Source organism: Pteronotus mesoamericanus, unplaced genomic scaffold, assembly GCF_021234165.1.
Source record: "Pteronotus mesoamericanus isolate MK-2021 breed Mesoamerican mustached bat unplaced genomic scaffold, CSHL_Meso_final contig_163, whole genome shotgun sequence".
Classification (NCBI taxonomy): domain Eukaryota; kingdom Metazoa; phylum Chordata; class Mammalia; order Chiroptera; family Mormoopidae; genus Pteronotus; species Pteronotus mesoamericanus.
In genome coordinates this window covers 21,297,080-21,315,574 of record NW_026555064.1, presented here as the reverse complement: position 1 = coordinate 21,315,574, position 18,495 = coordinate 21,297,080, and the positions used below count along the sequence as shown (strand labels likewise).

At 58.6% G+C, this 18,495-nt stretch overlaps 1 protein-coding gene across 1 annotated transcript in view; it reads right to left on the bottom strand.

The window, feature by feature from the left end:
- The window catches only part of NDST4 (N-deacetylase and N-sulfotransferase 4), a 95,749-nt gene that overhangs the window by 25,760 nt on the left and 51,494 nt on the right, over positions 1 to 18,495 (bottom strand). The window contains exons 4-5 of the mRNA XM_054562155.1: positions 8,239 to 8,424; positions 6,055 to 6,183 (exon numbers count right to left, since the gene is read on the bottom strand). Of these exons, the coding sequence (XP_054418130.1) occupies positions 6,055 to 6,183; positions 8,239 to 8,424 (315 nt within the window). The remainder of the gene's footprint in view (positions 1 to 6,054; positions 6,184 to 8,238; positions 8,425 to 18,495) is intronic.

Below are 18,495 nucleotides of genomic sequence, written 5' to 3'. Positions count from 1 at the left end.
GAGCTAAACCCTTGGTAAAGAGAACGTCTCTTTCCCCTGACGTTCGCGGCTCAGCAAAACCCGAGCTCAGACACGCCCGGAGTTTGTGGGCTGCAAACTCGCCTCACATAATGAAAGTGGCATTTAATTCCACTTTTTTCACATAAGAATTATGTCCAAGGGACATAATTTTTTCTCTGAAAAATCAACACGCTTTCCCTTTGTCTCATCTCACGCTCTGTTTCCCCCATTTTGCAGACAAATTCTGACGTGGAGAGAGATTGTATGACTTTTTATTCAGCACCTAGTCAGCCAGGAAACGCAAAATAAAATGCAGTTCCCCAAGCTGGGTGTCCAGAGGGCGGTTCCGCCTGCCGCCCACCTGACCGCAGGAAGGAGGGGGAAGGCTCCGGCTCCCCCCGCCCCTCCCGCCCGCCACCCCCTGCCCTTGATGACCGGTGTGGCACAGCGGTGACCTGCCGAGCTAACAGGGCAGGCGGGGTGGACACGGCTGGTGAGGAACACCTGTTCCCAAGCTCGAGGATGCCCCGGCAGGGACAGTGCTGGGAGGGGGCTGAGCCCGGCTGCGGGGCTCAGGAGCGGGAGAGAGGGTGGAGGTAGGGCCGAGGGACGCACAGTGCGGGGGGCGGCCGGGACAGACGTCGCTGTGGCGTGGGGACACACGGCCCCTCCCCGGACCACATCCCAGGCATCCCGACTCCGCCACGCACGTGAATACACACACACACGCAGCGGAGCCGTCTCACGGTGACCTCGTCGAAGATCTCGTGGGGGCACAAAGGGGGAAGATGGGGCACTGACAGCCGCGGGCGCAGCACCCTGAGCAGCGGGCGCCTGGCAAAAAGGCGTTGTGACTTCCGCACCAGGTGTCCAACTGCTATCATTGCTTAAAAATCCTCGCCCAAGGAAATGTCCGTTGATGAGAGAGAGACACAGAGAGAGAGAGAGAGAGACAGAGAGAGAGAGAGAGAGAGGGAGGTCGTTTGCCTCCCGCAGGCGCCCTGACCAGGGATCGAACCTGTGACCTTCGGGTGCAAGGACAATGCCTGACCAACTGAGCCACCGGCCACGGCGATTTCCAATGATTTCTCTCGATTATTTTTACATTTAAGGTTAGATAAATCTCAAAGAAAAATTGAATGAATAAATGTGAACACAAGCTAACTTTGGTGACAGGACCCTTTTGGACCTCTCCCGATAAGACTAGGGGTGAAAATTATAAGACTTAAAAAGAAAAATTCCTGAAGGAATACCAGCGGATGAGGCATTGACATGAATACTCCTTATGCTATCAGCACATAAGCCACCGATGGAAAAGCTAAGGCAAAACAGTTTGATTTCCTGAAATACAAAAAATACGAAAACATCAACCTGTTTCAGAAAAGAGTTCGTATTTTGATTTGCACACTCTCTGACTCTGAGGAGCGGCCAGGAGAGTGACGCAGAGACAAACAGCGTGAAGCCGACTGAAATGCTGCAACGTGGGCCTTCCCCTGCTCTGTGCCCTGAAGCCGGCACGAAGCCGGCTCAGGGAGGAGAGGAGGCACGGGACACCGAGGCGCTCGGACGCCATAGTCTGATGTAATTCAGGTGGTGTGATTTGTAAGAGATAATCAAATCAAGAGCTTTGACCTCCCCGGTGGGGGGAGCCCACCTGCAAAGCAGCGCAGCGCGGGGGCCTGCAGTGGGGGCCTTGCCCAGCCGCCTCCGCGCGTCTCCAGCACCCGGGCGAGTCACGTCGACGCTGGCACCAGCGCTTTCCTCCCACTGCCGTGAATTCAGCGATTTTGCTCCCAAACTTCCCTCAGTGTCAAGAGCACTGGGCCCCTCCATTTACTCATTACGTTGCTCAAAACAGAGAGGAAAGAAAGGCTGGTCTACTGACTAACAGCCGCAGGAATAGGAGGCTGTGCTTTCTGCTGTTGGAAACATACTCGCACTGAGAGCCCTTCCGCCGCCTTCCAAACACGCGCCGGGAAAACTACATTATCCAGTTACACTCAATGAAATAGACTTCCCCAATAAAGCACTTCTGTGTTCATTTATTCTTCGAGGGAAACAAAATTGAAAAAAAGCAATGTCATTTTCTGACTTGCTCGCGGACTGGAAACGCACAGGAACGCAGGCTGTGCTCCGACAGGGCCCCGCGGCGCCGCGTGCGGATGAGGCCCTGCTCCTTCGCGATGCCCAGGACGACCGGTCCGGTGTGCAGATGAGCCGTCTGCTCTGTGGCGGGGGCCCCTCGGCGCCCCATGCTCCGCAGGCCAAGCAGCCCCGTGGGGGGACGGCGACGCGCAGCCCGTGCTGCCCCGGCGCAGCGAGAGCGCCGTTTCTCTGCGTTCCCCAGGCCCCTGTGCGGACTGGTCCCCACCTTGGAGTGGACAGAAAGGACAGGCCCCGCACCGAGGCCGCGATCCTGGACCCAGGCCATGCGGAGCCCTGCTGGGAGGGAGCGTGAGTCACTTGGCCCCGGGGGCTCCTGTCCTTGTGAAGGGCAGGCGGGCAAATCCTTAAGAAAAGTTTTAAAAACAGAACAAGGGACAAGGAGTGGTGCTGTGGTCTCAGCGAATGGAAAAGGGGCCCCCCAGGCTCCCCACTCTGCCGGGTCCCCATCCAGGCGGGAGGCTGTCCCTGAGCCTGGGCCCTGTCCTGACGCACCAGCGGCCTCCAGGTCCTGCACCAGCAGGAGGCAGAGCTCATGCCAGAGAGCAGTCAGACCGACTTCATTTCCCCGCGTGCTCTGCTGGGACCGAGGCCCAGCCACTGGCGATTGCGTCAGAGTGGTCGTTGACCGGGCGGGGAAGAGTAGGCTCGCAGCTGTTCTTGTGGGAAATAACTCAGTAACTAATAAATAATGACGCCAGCACAAACCCCGTGTCTCATGCACTCACAGCTGTGACTCTACCCTGTATCATTGTATAAAGAGGTATATTTTGGTGACATAGATAATTGCTTTGTTGTACGCGGAATTTTATCCAAATGTTAGAATTGTCTGTGACGCACAGTGGCTCCAGAAAATCAAAATCAAAGCCACCAGAGAAGGCTGGGGGGCCTGGCGTCAGCCACCAACAGTCTTTTTGACCTGCTCTGAACAGTCGCGGGAGGTTTCCTGCAATCTGTTTTGCTGCTCTGCGTGTCCGCTGTGCTTCTGAGGACTGTCCCCACAGCTGGTCCACCCCGGTCCTGCACCAGCTCACCGCGAAGAGGACGTGGGGTCTGACCCGGGCCCTCCCACGCCGCGGCTCCGCCCATAGCTGCCTGCTCTCCACGCTGCCTGCAGAGCCGGCAGCTACACCCCGGCCTGCGGCCCACATGGGGCCCCGGGGCGGCGGGCGGGCAGTGAGCCGGAAGCTTGCTCAGGCGCCCCTGTGCTCCCCGGTCAGCCCCATGTTCTCTGGAATTTGCAAGTGGCCCAGACAGGCCGACGTCGGGGAGCCTAGGCCCTGCTCTGCACCCGGGGACGCGAGGCAGGTTTCCTGGCCGTTTGCAGGCATTCTAGAGTCTGAGCGTCTTTAAAGATGTCCATTAAGAAAACTCAGAGAATTCCATTTTCATATTGTTCTGTGTGCAGGAGAAAAATAAAACGAGCGAGGAGGCAAACGACATGGCGGGGGGCACCCCAGCCCCGGCTCGCGCAGCCTCAGGCGCCGCCCGGCCGCCGCGCCACCGGCTTCCCCGCGCTGTCAGCCGCCGCGTATTTACGGTGCGGCGCCCGGGCCTGACGGATGGCGGCTCACCTGGTGTCAGCTGCTTCGCCTCGTCCATGATTAAATTATATTTCTTCCTGTCTGAACAAAGATTACATTGAAAATACAGGACGGATTCGGCACCAGGGAAATGCACGCTAGCATCTGACAGTGTGGAGCGGTGCAGGGAAGTGGCACGTGATGAGGTCGTGATAGACTCTGAGGGGAGTAAGAGCGAGTTGTCTGAATGTTAAGTGACACAGCCTCACTGTTCTGCTGAAATGCCACCGACGGCCCCCGATCATTTAATTTTCAAGCGCATAATTCGTTCGGGCAAAACAAGCTGAGGACGGAGAGAGTCAGGAAGCCCGTTCCTGGCCAGCCTGCGAATCAAAGGATCGCGCACACGGCACTGACCGTCCACTCGTGAGTCGAGATGTAACACGCATTCCAATTTGCATTTTCTGTCTCACGGTATATTAGAAAATAATGACGTCTTCAAATGCGTAAGAAAACAGGGTATCAGCAAGAATCTAAAATAACAACACCCCCCCCCCCATTGGAAACACACAAAGAAAGCACATCAGAGACCTCTGGGCACAGCGACGGCACTGGGACCCGCAGAGGGCCACAGGCACCTTGGCGACCCCGCGCCGGGCGCGGTGCGGGCCGACCCCAGGTGGGTGTGGACGCCGTGCGCGGCCGGCGCACGCGCAGCGCCTCCCGGGGATTGGGTGCGGCGCCTCCTCTCGGCGGCTGAGCTCGCGCGGCGGTGAGAAGGCCACTGCCCCTGTCCACCCTGTTTCCAAGCACTCTGGGACATCCCCATGCACTTCCCACGCGCCTGGTGGCCTCAGAGGGAACAGCCCCACAGAGGAACCCAGAACCACCCAGAGCTCAGCCCGGCCAAGTGAGGTCCGGCCGTCCCACCTCTGTGTGCGCCCTGGCGGCGGAACTGCTCTCTCCTCTGCTTCCCCGGCGACCGGACCCTCCCGTCTCCTCTGTCGTTCATCACGTGGTAAGGGCGCCCTTCCCTCTGACCGTCCAGCCAGAGATAAAGCCAGGTTTATAATGTGGCTCTGTAATCTTTCAAATTCAACCTGCCGTGTACCTTTTTGTTTTTTATGTCTCACAGTGAAAGAGCGCAACCCCAGGTCTAGCTGGATCAGGAGGAAACTCAGACTCTTAGCGACAGATGAGACGCCAAAGGCAATAGAGTCCACATTCCTACATCTCTGAAGAACCTCAGTGACTAGGAGCGCATGTCCCGAGGCAGCCAGTACAATTTCCTGGGCCGGCTAACCTCCCTCACACAAGGTCACCCTTGCTGAGTGCTGAGGCCGCCCCGCCCGCCGCTTTGGACGCAGTCTCTGGGCCTGCCTTTGCCCCTGGTAAACTTCCTCTCGCTGTAGGCGGCCTATCGCCCCCTCGCGCTCAGAGGAGCTGGACTGTCAGCCTCATCCTCTGGGTCGGGTCCTGTCACCGCCTCCTCCTCCGTCCGTCACCAGCGCGGGGGAACCCCACACGGAGGACAGAGACTGGCACATCATTCGAAATCCACAGGGAAAATCACCCTGCGAGAGAGCCGTCACCACAGACAGTGTCTACGGGGTCTCTGTGACGTGGACATCCCGGTCATTTGGCTTTCAGCCCCCGGAGCTCAGGCCAATGACAGTGGCCACGTGTCCCGGGGCCAGCCCTCCCGGACGTCACTGTCCTGCAGCTGAGAGGGTCAGAACACGGGCCCTAACCCCGACCCTCACACGCCCGTGAGCCCTGGGGCGCGAGAGCGGACACGCCTTTTTGAAACCTCAGAGGAGGGAGCTTCACGGGAGACAGAGCCGAGACCGTCCCCCACCGCCACACGGTCCCTCACGTGGCAGGAAAGGAAGCGTGGGCATGCAGGAAGCTCAAAGGACGCGACCGAAGGGAACAAAGGCCCCCATCCCCTCTTTGATCCCAAATACAACCCGCAGAGGCGTGTACAGAAGCAGCGGGTCTCCTGAGGTCGTGAGCCAGAAGCAAACTCCACTGAGGGACAGGATGGGCGACGGTGACAAGACGGCGAGGGGCCCGCTTTGCCCCGAGCAGGGCACGCTGGTGTCCTCACCGCTGGGCAGGGACAGAAGCCACCCCGAGGGCTCGCGCGCGACGGGATGGCCATGGGCAGCACTGGCTGCGGACAGCCCGTGTCTTCCCCGACGTGAGGCCACCAGGGAGCTGCGTGACTGGGAGCTGCAGTCTGACGTCTCTCGGGCAGGGCCGGTCTTTGCCAACTGCTGCCGCGCGAGGACTGGGGGTAGAAACGAGGGAAGCACGTGTTTGAAGACCCTGAGGTGCATGCACGAAGCCAACGAGGGAGGCCTACCGGGTTCAGCAGGACGGTGAGGAAGAGCTCGCCGCCCCGGATGCTCTGGTCCAGCTCCTGGGGGCCGCCGGGGTACTCGCTGTAGAAGATGGTGTGGGTGAACAGCCCGCAGGTCTGCCGCGGGAGCACCTGAGGGCGGGACACAGGGGGCACGCCTCGTCACCCACGGCGCCGCCGCCGGGCCTCCCGGCCGCAGCTCCGACCGTGCGGGGCTGCTTGTGGAAGCCCGGGTCTCACTGTGATCGAGAGCCGATGTCGGTGTGATTGCGTGAGCGGTACTAACCTACAGGCGGCCCGACCCCCGGCGGCCTCGTGAACGGGTGCCGGCCCGGGGCCCTGGCCTCACGACCCCGCTCAGCCCTGGAGACTCCGCCTGTGGCTCCCTTCATGGGGCGACTCCGCCCCATGTTGGGCCTCCTCCCTCCCTGCCACCTGCCTCCCGGTTCCCAGCATCGCTGCCTGTCCCGGCGAGCCCCGCCCTCTCGCCCTGTGCCGGACAGGACAGCGGGGGCCTGCCCTTCTGCCCCAGCGGCGGCTCAGAACTCATTTGCTCTGAGACCCGCCTGTCCGTCGTTCTGGCGTCTGTGTGTGTAAAGCTTTTTATCTCAGTTCCATAAATCTTACCCACCAGGTGAGTAACGTGAAGGACTGGCAAAAAATGAAAGCCTTCTTAGGGTTCATTGGGCTTAAACGGCGAGATGCGCCGCGGTCACGTTTCTCGTGGCGTTGGCGTCGGTCGCCTCGCTCCTGAGCTACAGGCGGACCCGCCCTCGGGCCCGCGAACCGCACCGTCCGCTCTGGCCGTGCCCCTTCTACCTCGTTCTGCTCTGAGCTGAAATTTGAATCGCAGAAGTGGTCACGTGACCTAATGATTGTTTGGGGCACGTTGTCTGGTTAATTCTGTTGTAAATCTGAATATTCAACAGAGAAAGCAAATACGTCATTTTATCCCAGGAACTTATTTTGAATAATAAGCTACTCATTATCTAATGGAAAAATGCATCCAATTGTACAGAGTAGCTTTAATTATATTTATTCTTTGCTAAATTTTCATAGTAGTTTGTATTAAACCCAAGGTAAATGAGTGCATGTAATGTGGGTTAAAAGGAATGTTTTTATTTCATAGTATGTCAAATGGTCATGGAACCCATGGGCCAGCTGGGGTCTGTCACTCTGATTTGAAATTACAGGAGGAGTACTTTCTCTCCCTCTTGATTTCTGTGAAGATCAATACCCCCATTTGCATTGTCAATAACTCCCCTGAAGTCTGAGGCTGCTAGTACCACTTTATAATAAAACATTAATATTTTATGAGGAAGTGCTATTGAGTAATTTTGCTTTTTCTTTGGTCTTAGAGAGCGATGAGATAGACGGACGGACAGGTAGATGGTTCTGTGTCAGGAATCTGAGTGATGGGTCGGGAAGATATGAATGTATAAAGGAGGGAGAGAGTCTGTCACCCTTGCTACGCGCTGGGAGACTGCATAGGAGGACGGGACAGACGGCCGTGGGAGCGGGAGGGACATTTGAAGATGGGTTATTTATCTCCAAGTAAAGAAGGCTCATTTTTCATTCTAATGATTGTAAATTCCCATCTAACATTCACTTGCCTTTATCGTCATGTAAAGGACCTGATGCATCATTCTTATCTCGGATTATTATTTTTGCAATTAATCCAGCTGGAAAGAACACACGCGCCTTTGCTTCCGTGGTTTGCAAGGAAAAGCACCCGGAGGCCAGAATAAACAGAGCGGAGAAATCCGGCCCTTGGAGGCTGCGTGGGAGGGTCTGTCTGCTGATAGCGCGGTGACTTGTGGGGTGTTTTCCGGCCTGGAAGCCTCTCAATAAAACCGCCCACCTAGGCAGACCCAGAGAAATCCCCCGGAAGTGGAAGGTCCTCAGGCCAAACTTGGATCCCGAAACTGCAGTGAATCGTCTGCGTGAGACCCGTTCCCCATGTTCTGCACTGGTCTTGTATGTGCCCGAACCTCCTATGGCTTAGGAAGCAAGGGTGCAGACGAACGAGGTGTTCCCGGGGGGCCAGTCACCGCCGCGGGGCGGCAGGATTTGGGGTGCTTGTGCAAAGGGGTCGGGAGTGACATGCTAGGCGCCGTCTGCACCCGGCAGGGTCTCACTGCGACGCTGATGGGGTGGAGCCCCAGAGTGCGCGTGCTCCCTGCTCACCATGATGCTGTTGTGGATGAAGCCCTTACGGTGCCGCGCAGGCTTCAGGTGCGGGTACTCCTCCGTGCTGGTGACCTGGATGCCCCAGACCTTCTTCCAGGCCGCGTACAGCTGCATGTGCACCGGGTAGACGCCCGAGTGGTGCGGGGCCACGGCGTAGCCCATGTGGGTGGGGATCCCGTGCTCCTGAAAGAAAGCCAGACGTCACATGAGGGGTCAGTGGAGCTCAGTGACACAGTGGCCGCAGCCTCTGTTGAGGGGACGCTGAATGCCGCGCTACTGTGGGAAGCAGAAACACGAATAGTTTCGCCTTCCAGCAGCTCAGAATCTTAGGAAGCTCAGATGGAGTGGCAGACACAGCAAATGCTCTGGGCACGGGGTTGTGGCTGAGATCAGTTCTGGCTTTTGAACACGGAACGTCGCGGGGGGTGACAGGAATGGACCATGGCCCTTCCTGAGACAGACAGAGAAAAAATACAGGAAAAAAGTGCTCTGAGTGCCCAAATATGAGAGATGGAAGAGCTCAGTGCGGGGGTGTGTGAGTGCGTGTGTGCGCGTGAGCGTGCGTGTGAGTGTGTGAGTGTAACTGTGAGAGAGAGTGTGTGATGTTGAACTCAAGGAGAAAGTGAGGATGAACGTGGCGGCGTTGAGCTGCTGCTGCTCGCCTGGGGGCCGGCTGATCCGTCTGCACGGTGCAGACGGAATGCTCTCTGAGCACCTGGCTGCTCTGTCCTTTGCGGCAAGGCCTGCCGACAGGCCTCGGGATGCGGCGCAAGCGGGGCTGTGCGGGGCGCGGGGGGCGGGGGGGAGGGCCGCGGGCAGCTGCGCTGGGCGCGGGGTGGGGCCCCAAACAGGGGCAAGGCTGGGCGGGGGCAGCGATGTGAGGTGCGGAGGGCGAGGGGAAGGGACGCGTAGGGCTCCCCGCCCCCCGGTTTTGGATGTGCGCGGCTCCCTTTGTCGTTAAGAAGCGCATACTGCACGTGAGATATTGGCTTTCGGTAGAAAACGGTCAACTCTGAGGACAACAGGTATACATCTGAAACAAGAATATGAAAAAATTGCCAGCAGCTTTATATTGTGAGGTTCATGCTTTAGACCTGCAATTTTATACTTTTTGTGTCTTTGTATTTCTCCCTTTAAATGCGTCTCGGCTTGATGAAGACTCCTGGTGGGACTGAATGTCATTCATTGAGGTGATGAATGACCACGCACAGCAATATATGGGAGCCGCGCGAATCCATAGAGAGAAGACAGCGTTGACTTGACAATTGGTTCGCATTTTCTATTACATGGCCGAGCCCAGCATGACCCGGAGCAGGCGGCGCGTGGCTCTCACGGCCCCAGCGCCCGAGGCCCGTCCACACGCAGCTCCGGGGACAGGGTCGGGCTGCCCGGGAGCCTCCGCCACCCCCCCTTCACAGAGTGACCCTCGCTGCTGGGCCACATGCACACGCGCCTCCCTGCACTGAGACGAGCTGCTTTCTAACATCGATCACAAGAAATGGCTCCGTAGAGAGACTGAGTCACGAAATCAATGCTATAAAGCGAGCTGCAGGCTCCGCCAGGCACGGGGGACAGCTCTGTCTTTCAGGTCCTGGCACGAGCTGAAGAATCATGCTTCTCCCAGGACCTGTGGTTGCGGGCCAAGGTGGGGATGGAAGGCCCAGCAACAAAGCCCCCCGAAAATGGCCGGGGGGGGCGGCCACGCCTGTCCCTGACACCCCACTGGGGCTGGGATGCCTGGCGCTGTCACAAAGGGCCACAGTGTCACTGGGGAGACAGCCCAGGATGCTCTGGAGACGGATGGACTTCTTGTGAGGGGCCGGTGGGGTGGGGGTGCCGAGTCCGCTGGCGGGGGCTGGGATTGGCGTCGGCTGCTCCGAGACCCCCAGTTCCCAGGAAAGAAAAGACCACGTGTCCGGGCCTTGGGACTGTTCCAAGTGATCCGCACGGAGGTCTCGTCGCAGCGTGTCTGTGATAGAAAAACGACCGCGTCGGCCGTGCGTGCACCCCCACAGCCGCCACTGCCGCCTCGGCCGGAGCCCTCCCTCCCGCGGCTGCACGACGTTCACCCCCCGTTCGGGGCCCGGGGCGCGTGCTTAGTCTGTGACGTCCTGGACCCCAAGACATGAGAAATGAATTCATGAAGAGATTGAAATACCAACCAGCTCTCTCTCTCCGGGGGGAAAAAAGGTATTTCTCATCTGACAGGTAGTAAAATGAATTGTGGATTGTTCACAAAAACACCAGAGGTAAAAAGCGATTGATTTGGCGAGGCAGAAGGGAGGGGCGGCGAGAGGGTTTTATTACCGTTATTGATTTCTCGGCTCGGTGTGGCCCTGCTCCAAAGGCCTCTCCTCCCGGGACCCCTGAGCTCAACCGGAGCAGCAGCTCCCACGCGGCCATCAGGAGCTTACGCGTCCTCCGTCCGAACCATAACGCCCGGCGGCAGTGACTCCCTGGCGTGTCCTTCCCTGCCACCGCCATCGGGGGCTGGGGGTGGCTTGCTGGGCTAGGAAGCCTCAGCCTTGACTGCCCCGGGCTGGGGACGCACATCACACAGGCTGGTCAGCTAATGCGCCGATGAAACGTGACACTCACACAGGTCGCAATATCACAGAACTGGAGAGGCTTCTAATGCCAGTAGAGGAAGCATTTGGAACCCCGGACACAGGCACAGACATGGCAGAATACGCTGGCTCAGAGAGGGCGCTGTTCTCGGTGACGCAGTGTCTCTGGCAGGAGCTGGAGGTCCGGTGGCAAGGGGACGAGGCGCCACAGACTTTCACAGGAAACGCGTCTAATTTTCCCCGTTACAGGAAGTTCCCAGGTGATGGGAAAATGAGGTAATGCGGAAATTGACAGACTGAATACAAATACGGTCGCCCAGGTGTGAAAACTAGAATAAAATAGGACTGGGGCTCATCTCCGATTGTCCCCGACGTGGTCCTGCATCACTTCCCTCTGGCCGCATTTGCTCACTGTGGCTCGGCACCCAGTCCTTGGGAAGGGCTTTCACGTTCCTGTCCTCGCGTCCCTGCGGGGCGGCCCGGGCATCCCTGTCAATGGGGAGACGGAGGCTCAGACAGGGCATGAGGGGCTTGCGCTGGCAGTTGCTGGAGCCAGAATTCGGCCCCAAGTCTCTGCTCGACCTACGGACTCGGCATCTTCCGACCACCCGCCGCTACTGTGACCCAGGTTCATGGCAAAAGGCAAGTGACCTCCGTCTGTGTTTCTGATGAAAAGGCCAGAGAGTGCCTTCCTGTCTTCTCTGTTTCTACTTGGAGATTCTAGAGCAAAACGCTGTACTTCCCAGGCTGCTCTGCAGCTACCGTTTCTGGTGCCACCACAGCTGGCCAGCGGGAGGAGCTAGGACCGGTCCCGGGCAGGGGACGGGCAGGGGTGCGCCGGCGGGCAGGAGGCCTCCCGGGTGCCCAGGGCAGAGTGGGCGCTCCCCGCTGCCGCCGGGCTGCCCCAGGGGACGGACACCCCCGCCTGGCTGTGCGGCCCGGCCCCAGGAGGCCAGCCGAGCTTCGCTCCTCCCGCTGCGGTTTCGGGGGCCTGTCCGTCGCCAAACCCACGGGTTCCCCGCGGGAGATGCCCCCGCGGGCGTCTGTGTCGAGCGCGGGAAGCTGCCGGACACCCCGGGACTTCGCCCCCTTCCGACACGCATGGAGGGCGTAGGGGCGTCGGGCCAGAGCCCGGGGTTTGGCGGGCCGCGCGCTGCCCGGTGCTCCTCCGGGAGCGCTCCCTGGCCCGCGGCCGACCCTGGTGCCGCTGGAGGCCAGCGCGCTCCCCACGGGGCTGTTGGAGCGGATGGACGGGCTGCCCTGCGCCCGGTGTCCAGAGAAAACAAAGGAGGGCCCATCTGTTTGAATATTAAGTGCCACCCGCAGTTGACCCAGGTCAGACTGTGCTGACACCGTGCACAGTCTTGGGAGGGGCGAGGCCAGGCAGGCAGCGCGGGGAGGCTCCGCCCGGGCCGGAAGGACAGTGTGCACGTTGTTTTCAGTTGAAAGGATCACAGGCATTTTGGGGGAGAATAAGAACGGCTGTTTTGGGGGCTGAGTAGCAAAATGTGGGAGGGGCAGGGGATGAGGCTGAGAGCAGGGTTGCGGAACAACTCCAGGGGGCACCGCTCGCCTGGACCGCGCCTTTCCACGGGCGGCTCAAGGGCATCCGCCGCGCAGCGAAGGGGTGGCGGCTGGTCCTTTAGGCCCTTACATGTCGCCGAGGAGGTGCCGGGCTTTGCCCGGACTGGGCTGAGGAGCTGCGGCGAAGTTCCCAGCAGAGAGAGGATAGGATCTAGCTGCCTGCCCCGTGGAGGCTGACGGAAAGGGAGCGGGGGGGGGGGGGGGAACCAGGGGTCGGTCAGTGGCTCCTGAAGCAGCCCCCGGGGAGAGGGGACCGCAGCTTGGACCAGGGCGGGCCCGACACGGCTGCTGAGGAGCGGTTTCCTCCTGGATGTTGCGGGGCGGAGCCCGGGATCCGCGGACAGAGAGACTGCAGAATGTGACAACCAGGATGCTGTTTCCATCGAGTGAGCCTGGGAAGGCTGGCATGTACACGGGGGTGCGGCGGGGCGGGCGGAGGCAGGACGCGCGTCTGAGATTAGACATCCAGCCTGACAGGGCGGCCGGCAGCAGGTCAGACATGCACGTTCCGCGTTCGGAGAGAGGTCGCTGGAGGTCCACGCGGGGAGGCTTCGCAGCACAGACATTTTCTCTGAAGTCCTAAGACTCGTTCCGGTCCCAGCAGAATGTGTGTGGAGACAGAAGAAGAGGTTGAAAGGCAGCTCGTTGGGGACAGTGCTGCTGAGGAGTCCAGGAGGAGAGGGGGACTCAGTGATGCCCTGAGACCGAGGGTCGCCTGTGACACATGGCGGGGGGTGTCAGGCATCCACAGGGACATGGCAGACGGCGGAGGGGCTGCTTCACAGGGATCGTGAGCTCTAGTGTTAAACGGAGCTCGCAGGTGACGTCCGATGACGCAGGGACCACCCATGGGGACACTCGGTGTCCACTGCTGAGCGGGACACGAGACGCTGTGGGGGGCGGTGCGGGGCAGCTTGTGGCCAGGGCGTGAGCGCAGTGAGGGGGAAAGCGAGGGCGCGGGGGGGGGGGGGGGGGGCGGCGCGGGGCACGAGGCGGCATCAAGTGGTCTCTGCAAATGTTGGGCTGCCATCCGCACCTTCGTTCCGGTGTCGCCTCCGCTGCCGGGACAGGTCTCGTCCATCTTGGTAACAAGAGAAATGGCGCCAGGTACGGAGCCCTGAGAACATCGAACAATGTCTAACGTGGGAGAGATCACAATGCTGAAGATTCTTAGGGCCGTTGTGAGTCCGACGAAAGAGGAGCAGCGTCACCCACCCACGCGGCATCGTTTCCATAGTTACCGCCGGCAGCGACAAGCACAAAGAGGGCGCTCGCAACCGTGTGGCTTCGCACACAGCTCGCCATTCTCACCGTGTGTTCACGTGGGGTTTTGTCTCAAGCAAAGACAGCGCCTCCCGGATCTTGCCTCGTCTTACCTCCGGTCTCAGTTCCTGGGGTGCTTGCCCTGCCCGCATCGGGCGGCTTGGCTTCTTAGGTCTTCCACCTGCCCCTCTCCGTGGAATGGAGCGCCGGTGGAGGTCAGAGGGGCGGGGGTGCACGTGTGTGCATGTGTGCGCGCGTGAGGTAGGCGGTCGAAGAGGGCGACCGGGCCTCCGTGACGCTGGCTCGAATGCCCTTCACTTTGGGGCTCACTCCAAGCTTCGGGGAGATTCCCACGGTTATGCAGGTGATGGTTCAGAATCGCCGATTTAAACGCAGCGTGTTGCAGGCATAGGTTTGCACAAGCCGTTACTGTCTCTGAGCAGAGGAATCCATTTCTAATATTAATTTTGAGTGGAGCTGAGATTTCCCTCAAGAGCCACTTCCCGCTTCGTGCCAGCTGAACGCAGTGGTGGAAAGGCCCACGAGCCCTTGGCAGGCCACCCGCCCCGTCCCCGGCACCGGCTGTTGTGACATTCCGTCCTTCGGGGACATGCTGGGCCTCTCTAAGACTGAAAATAATTCATACCTGGGACTTTTTAATTTTGTGGAACCTTCACTTCCATGGGAAATAGGTTAAATTTCATCAAACAGAATGTAATGTTATGTTAATAAATTGTACCTTTTTGTTAAAAAACAAATAAATTATGCTCCCTTAAGTAACTGCCTATACAGATGATTAAGTTACTATCCTTTTCTGGACACATGATGGCACGTTCCAAACAAAAACCTCACAAAAATACTCCATTTCCATCGCGACGCTGTCCTGTTCAAGAGGCATCACATGGGGGAATCAAAGCATCAGCACAGACATCTCGCCCCGAACGGCCTCCCTCCGAGGCAGCCCAGCCTCCCACGCTGTCAGCCGACGGGCCGGGCAGCACGTTCTCACGTTTTCAAAGTGCTCCGGTCCCTGCAGGAGCAGCTGCAGGGACGGAAGTGCCGGCGTGAGAAGGGGACCGTGGGGCGAAGGAAACGCGCAGCGCGGAGGGTCAAGGGCGGGACAGACAGTCGAGCGGAAAGAATCTTCCGAGTTGGAAAGTACAAAAGAGAAAAGAGAAGAAAAAGAAAAACGTGGTAACTGATGTGTTTGATGGGGCTGTTTAATTTGAAAGTGGATGCTCAGCACACAGGAGTTAAGTAATAAAAACGTCTTTAAAATCTTGGCTCTTGACTACTTCCCAGTCAATTAATAATTAAAAACAAGTTCGGTCATTGATGCAATGAAACTAATATCTGTCCTTGAAAGCTCATTATGCTATTATCGACCGCTTTAAGAACCTACTCAAAAACTGCTACCTAATAATTAGTTGATAAATAGGCATAAAGTCTCACTCTTGACATTCCTTAAGGAGAGTTCAGGGTATTCCACATAAATACGCCTTTTATGGGTCTACAGATTTCAGGCAATGGGGCAGTTTGAAAGTAGATGAACCTCAAAACAGCTTAAGGGAAAAAAAAGCAATGGGAAAACACTGGGTTCGAACTGGGTACCAGAGAAACAAACGCGAAAGCAGAAACGGATTACCAAAGAGAGCTCATCGGCCCCAGCAACAGTGAGTCTGCAGGTGAGCTGGCGCGTTCCGATGTCCGGGGCCCGGCTGGGCCTCCGGTCCCTGGATGTGGCTGCAGGTGACTCCTCCCTCCCAGCTAAAGCTCAAGCTGCGTGCGAGACAGAAACGGAGGCGCGGGCAGAGGGTGGTCCGTGTGCCTCACCTCCTCCCACGCGTGCACAGGCCCCCGGTTAACTGGCCAGACCTGTGCTAAATGCCCCTCCCGCAAACAAAAGCTGAGGAACCAGTCCTTCGGCGAGACACTTGGACTCCACAAGAAAGCTCTGGATTCATTCAGGAACAAAACCATGAAAATGGGCACAGGGGCCTCCCCTCTCCTTGGGGGGAAGGGCCATGTCCTACGACCCCCGGCGGCTGCCTGACCCGCGGACAGCAGCAAACCCTCACCCGCTCAGCGACCGCACTCAGCGCGGGACTCGGACAGGCAGGGGCTGCGAGGCCGATGCGAGTGTCCCGCGTCTGCTCCCCACTCGCATGTCAGATTCGCAAAGAATCATCTGTTGGTTTTACCATCATCATCATCCTGTTCTTTCAAAGGGAGTGGCCCTATACCTCCTGAAGAAATGCGGTGACAGTTACGGCAGCCAGGGTGTCGGTGGCGATGACGGTGGTGGTGGTGACGGTGGTGGGGACAAATGCTTTCTGAGACGCCCTGAGCCATCACTTTGCTAAGCGTCTCACACACACGGACGGGCTCCCTTCGCGCCTGACCCGCACGGCAGCTCACGCCGTCAGAACTGCCAGCGCCCCCGTTCTCCACCCTGGAAAATGAAAGCACAGGGATTCTGTTTGCTCAGGTCAGCCAGGTAGCAGCTGGCAAAGACGGCATCGGAAGCGGCGAGGTCTGAAGCCACACGCACAAGCTGACCCTGCGCCCTGCCCCCCGGGGGGCGGCCTGGCGAGGGCAACCTCAGGCCACGGAAGATTCGCGGGTGAAATAGCTCAGGCTTTGTTTTATTCAAAGAATGTGGCTTTTTCTTCTGTATTTCAAGCACAGTTGTTCTGTGTAATATAAACAAAACTTACAGTGCAGAGGAAATCCTTACTCCCCTGAGAGCAAGTCAGTCCGACAGGCCCAGCGGCTGTAAGCAGCCCCGCGCTGGCCCCGGGCGGCGCCTGAGGAGCACCGGGCGCCTCCGCCTGCTCCGCGAAGGCGGCCTGAGGGCAGGGAGGCTGTAAAGCAGGAAGGGCGTCTCTTGAGGCTTCCCACCTCCCCGTGGCGGCCACAGGTCCCCGGAACGGACAGGTGCAGGCCCCGACGGGCTCACAGTAATGCTCTTTAAGGGACAGAAATGGTCCGCTTCCTTCACTACTGTCGCCCACTATCGAAGTGCATTTTGTAGGTGGTATTTATTCCTTTGCGGTTAGACGTGGTCAGCAGTAGCAGAGCTGGCTGACAGAGAAAGCTGCTACAGATAAAGGAGAAATTTGGGGGGCGGGGGGTGTGAGTCGCCCTCTGCTGGGGAACCAAACAGAGAAACCGCGCTGCGGAGCTTTTCCACTCGCCTGCCTGCCAATACGAGGCCAGCAAGTCGAGGACTCACCAGGACGCGGCACACGGCAAGAAAAGCCGTTTCTCTCTAAGTTCACCACGAAGCAGTATGAGCATGGATAGCTAATGAGATACCCATTCTAATTTTCGGGCAAAAAGCGCACCCTATTTTTCACGTTGTCGGTGGGTGAACGCAGGAATTGAGGACCGCGGCGACAGCGTGAATACACTGGTTGGGGAGGTTAGCAGACGACATCATCCTGCTCCTAGAAACCCTGTGCGGCGTGGGTGGGTAGCTGGATGAGAAGTCAAAATATTTTCACTTGTGCGAAACCTTGATCGTTCCTTCGTTTAAACGCTCTGAGTTTCTACACCCATCTCTCAGGGTTTCCACGACATCCGCTCGCAGCACAGACAGGCCTGTGTTCCTCGGGGTTACTCGTCTCTGCAGCGTTCGCCTGTGTTAGCGCGATGCGGGGTGACAGAGGGCGTGACGGAGGCCGGGCCCCCGAGGCGGTCGCTGTGACCCGCGGACGCGCCGGCTGCCCCGGGGACCTCGGCTCCTGCTGCGGGTGCGGCTCGCTGCGATGGAGGGGCGCAGGCTCTCCGTGTGACCGCCCGCGAGTCACTTACGCAGGAGCCGAGTGCTGTCACTGTGCCTCGGAAACAAGCCCGAGAAGCTCACTCCAGCTGATGCCCCAGCTCAGGGCCGCTCAGCGCACAGGACTCAGGGACACTTGGGACCTCTGTGGGCCTCTGGTTTGATGGCTTCATCTGAATGAAGTGGGAATCGGGCTGCTAGATTCAGGAAACACAGCAGCAGCCACATGAGAAAGCCATCGGTCTTACAAGCCACAGGCTGGAAAAGGAGAAAAAGGAGACACGAGAACCCAACAATTGGGTCACGGTCTAGGAGCAAACGGTCCATGTCAGGGGAGCACACTCTCGGGGCCCAGCCGGGTCCAGCAGCATGGTCACCTATTTCAACACTGGAACCCCTGTCCTTGGGAAACCAGGGCACGGCGCTTAGTGTGCCTGCATCCATCTAAAAGCAGTGGGTCCTCTATTTGTAGAAAGTTACTCTTTGAAGTGGTTAAAGCATCGCATCACCCGAACCCTGAAACTTTTCAGAGACACACGGACATCAGAGGTTGAGTCCATAGGTGACCAACCCTGACTGTCCTGAACAAAACCCACGCACGTTGACAGCAGGTGCGAGGGGCGGCGACAGACGTTACCGTCACGCCGGAGGAAGGCGGTGACGGGCGCACTGTGCCAGCAAACAGCACTTTCAAACAATGGGAGAAATGTGTGAACGGTCGACTCAGAAGGCCAAGGCAATCGGCAGACCCGAGACAGAGCTCGCCTGACGGCACGGACACGCGGACACGCCGCTGTAGATGCCACCTGCGAGTCCGCGTCCCGCGGCCAGGAAGAGAGTCACGTGGCGGCTTCGCACGTGATGCGGGGGCTGTCACCCGCAGTGTGGCCGTGCCTTTCCCCCCTCCTGAGGCCGTGTCCCTCATCGCAGGCGCCCGGCAGCAGAGTGGAGCATGGCCAAGGCCACAGGACAGTCCCATTTTCTAAATAGTTGCAACGTTTCCATGACTCTCTCTTCCCAGGAAATGCCATTAACTTTTGATTTCATCATTTCCGG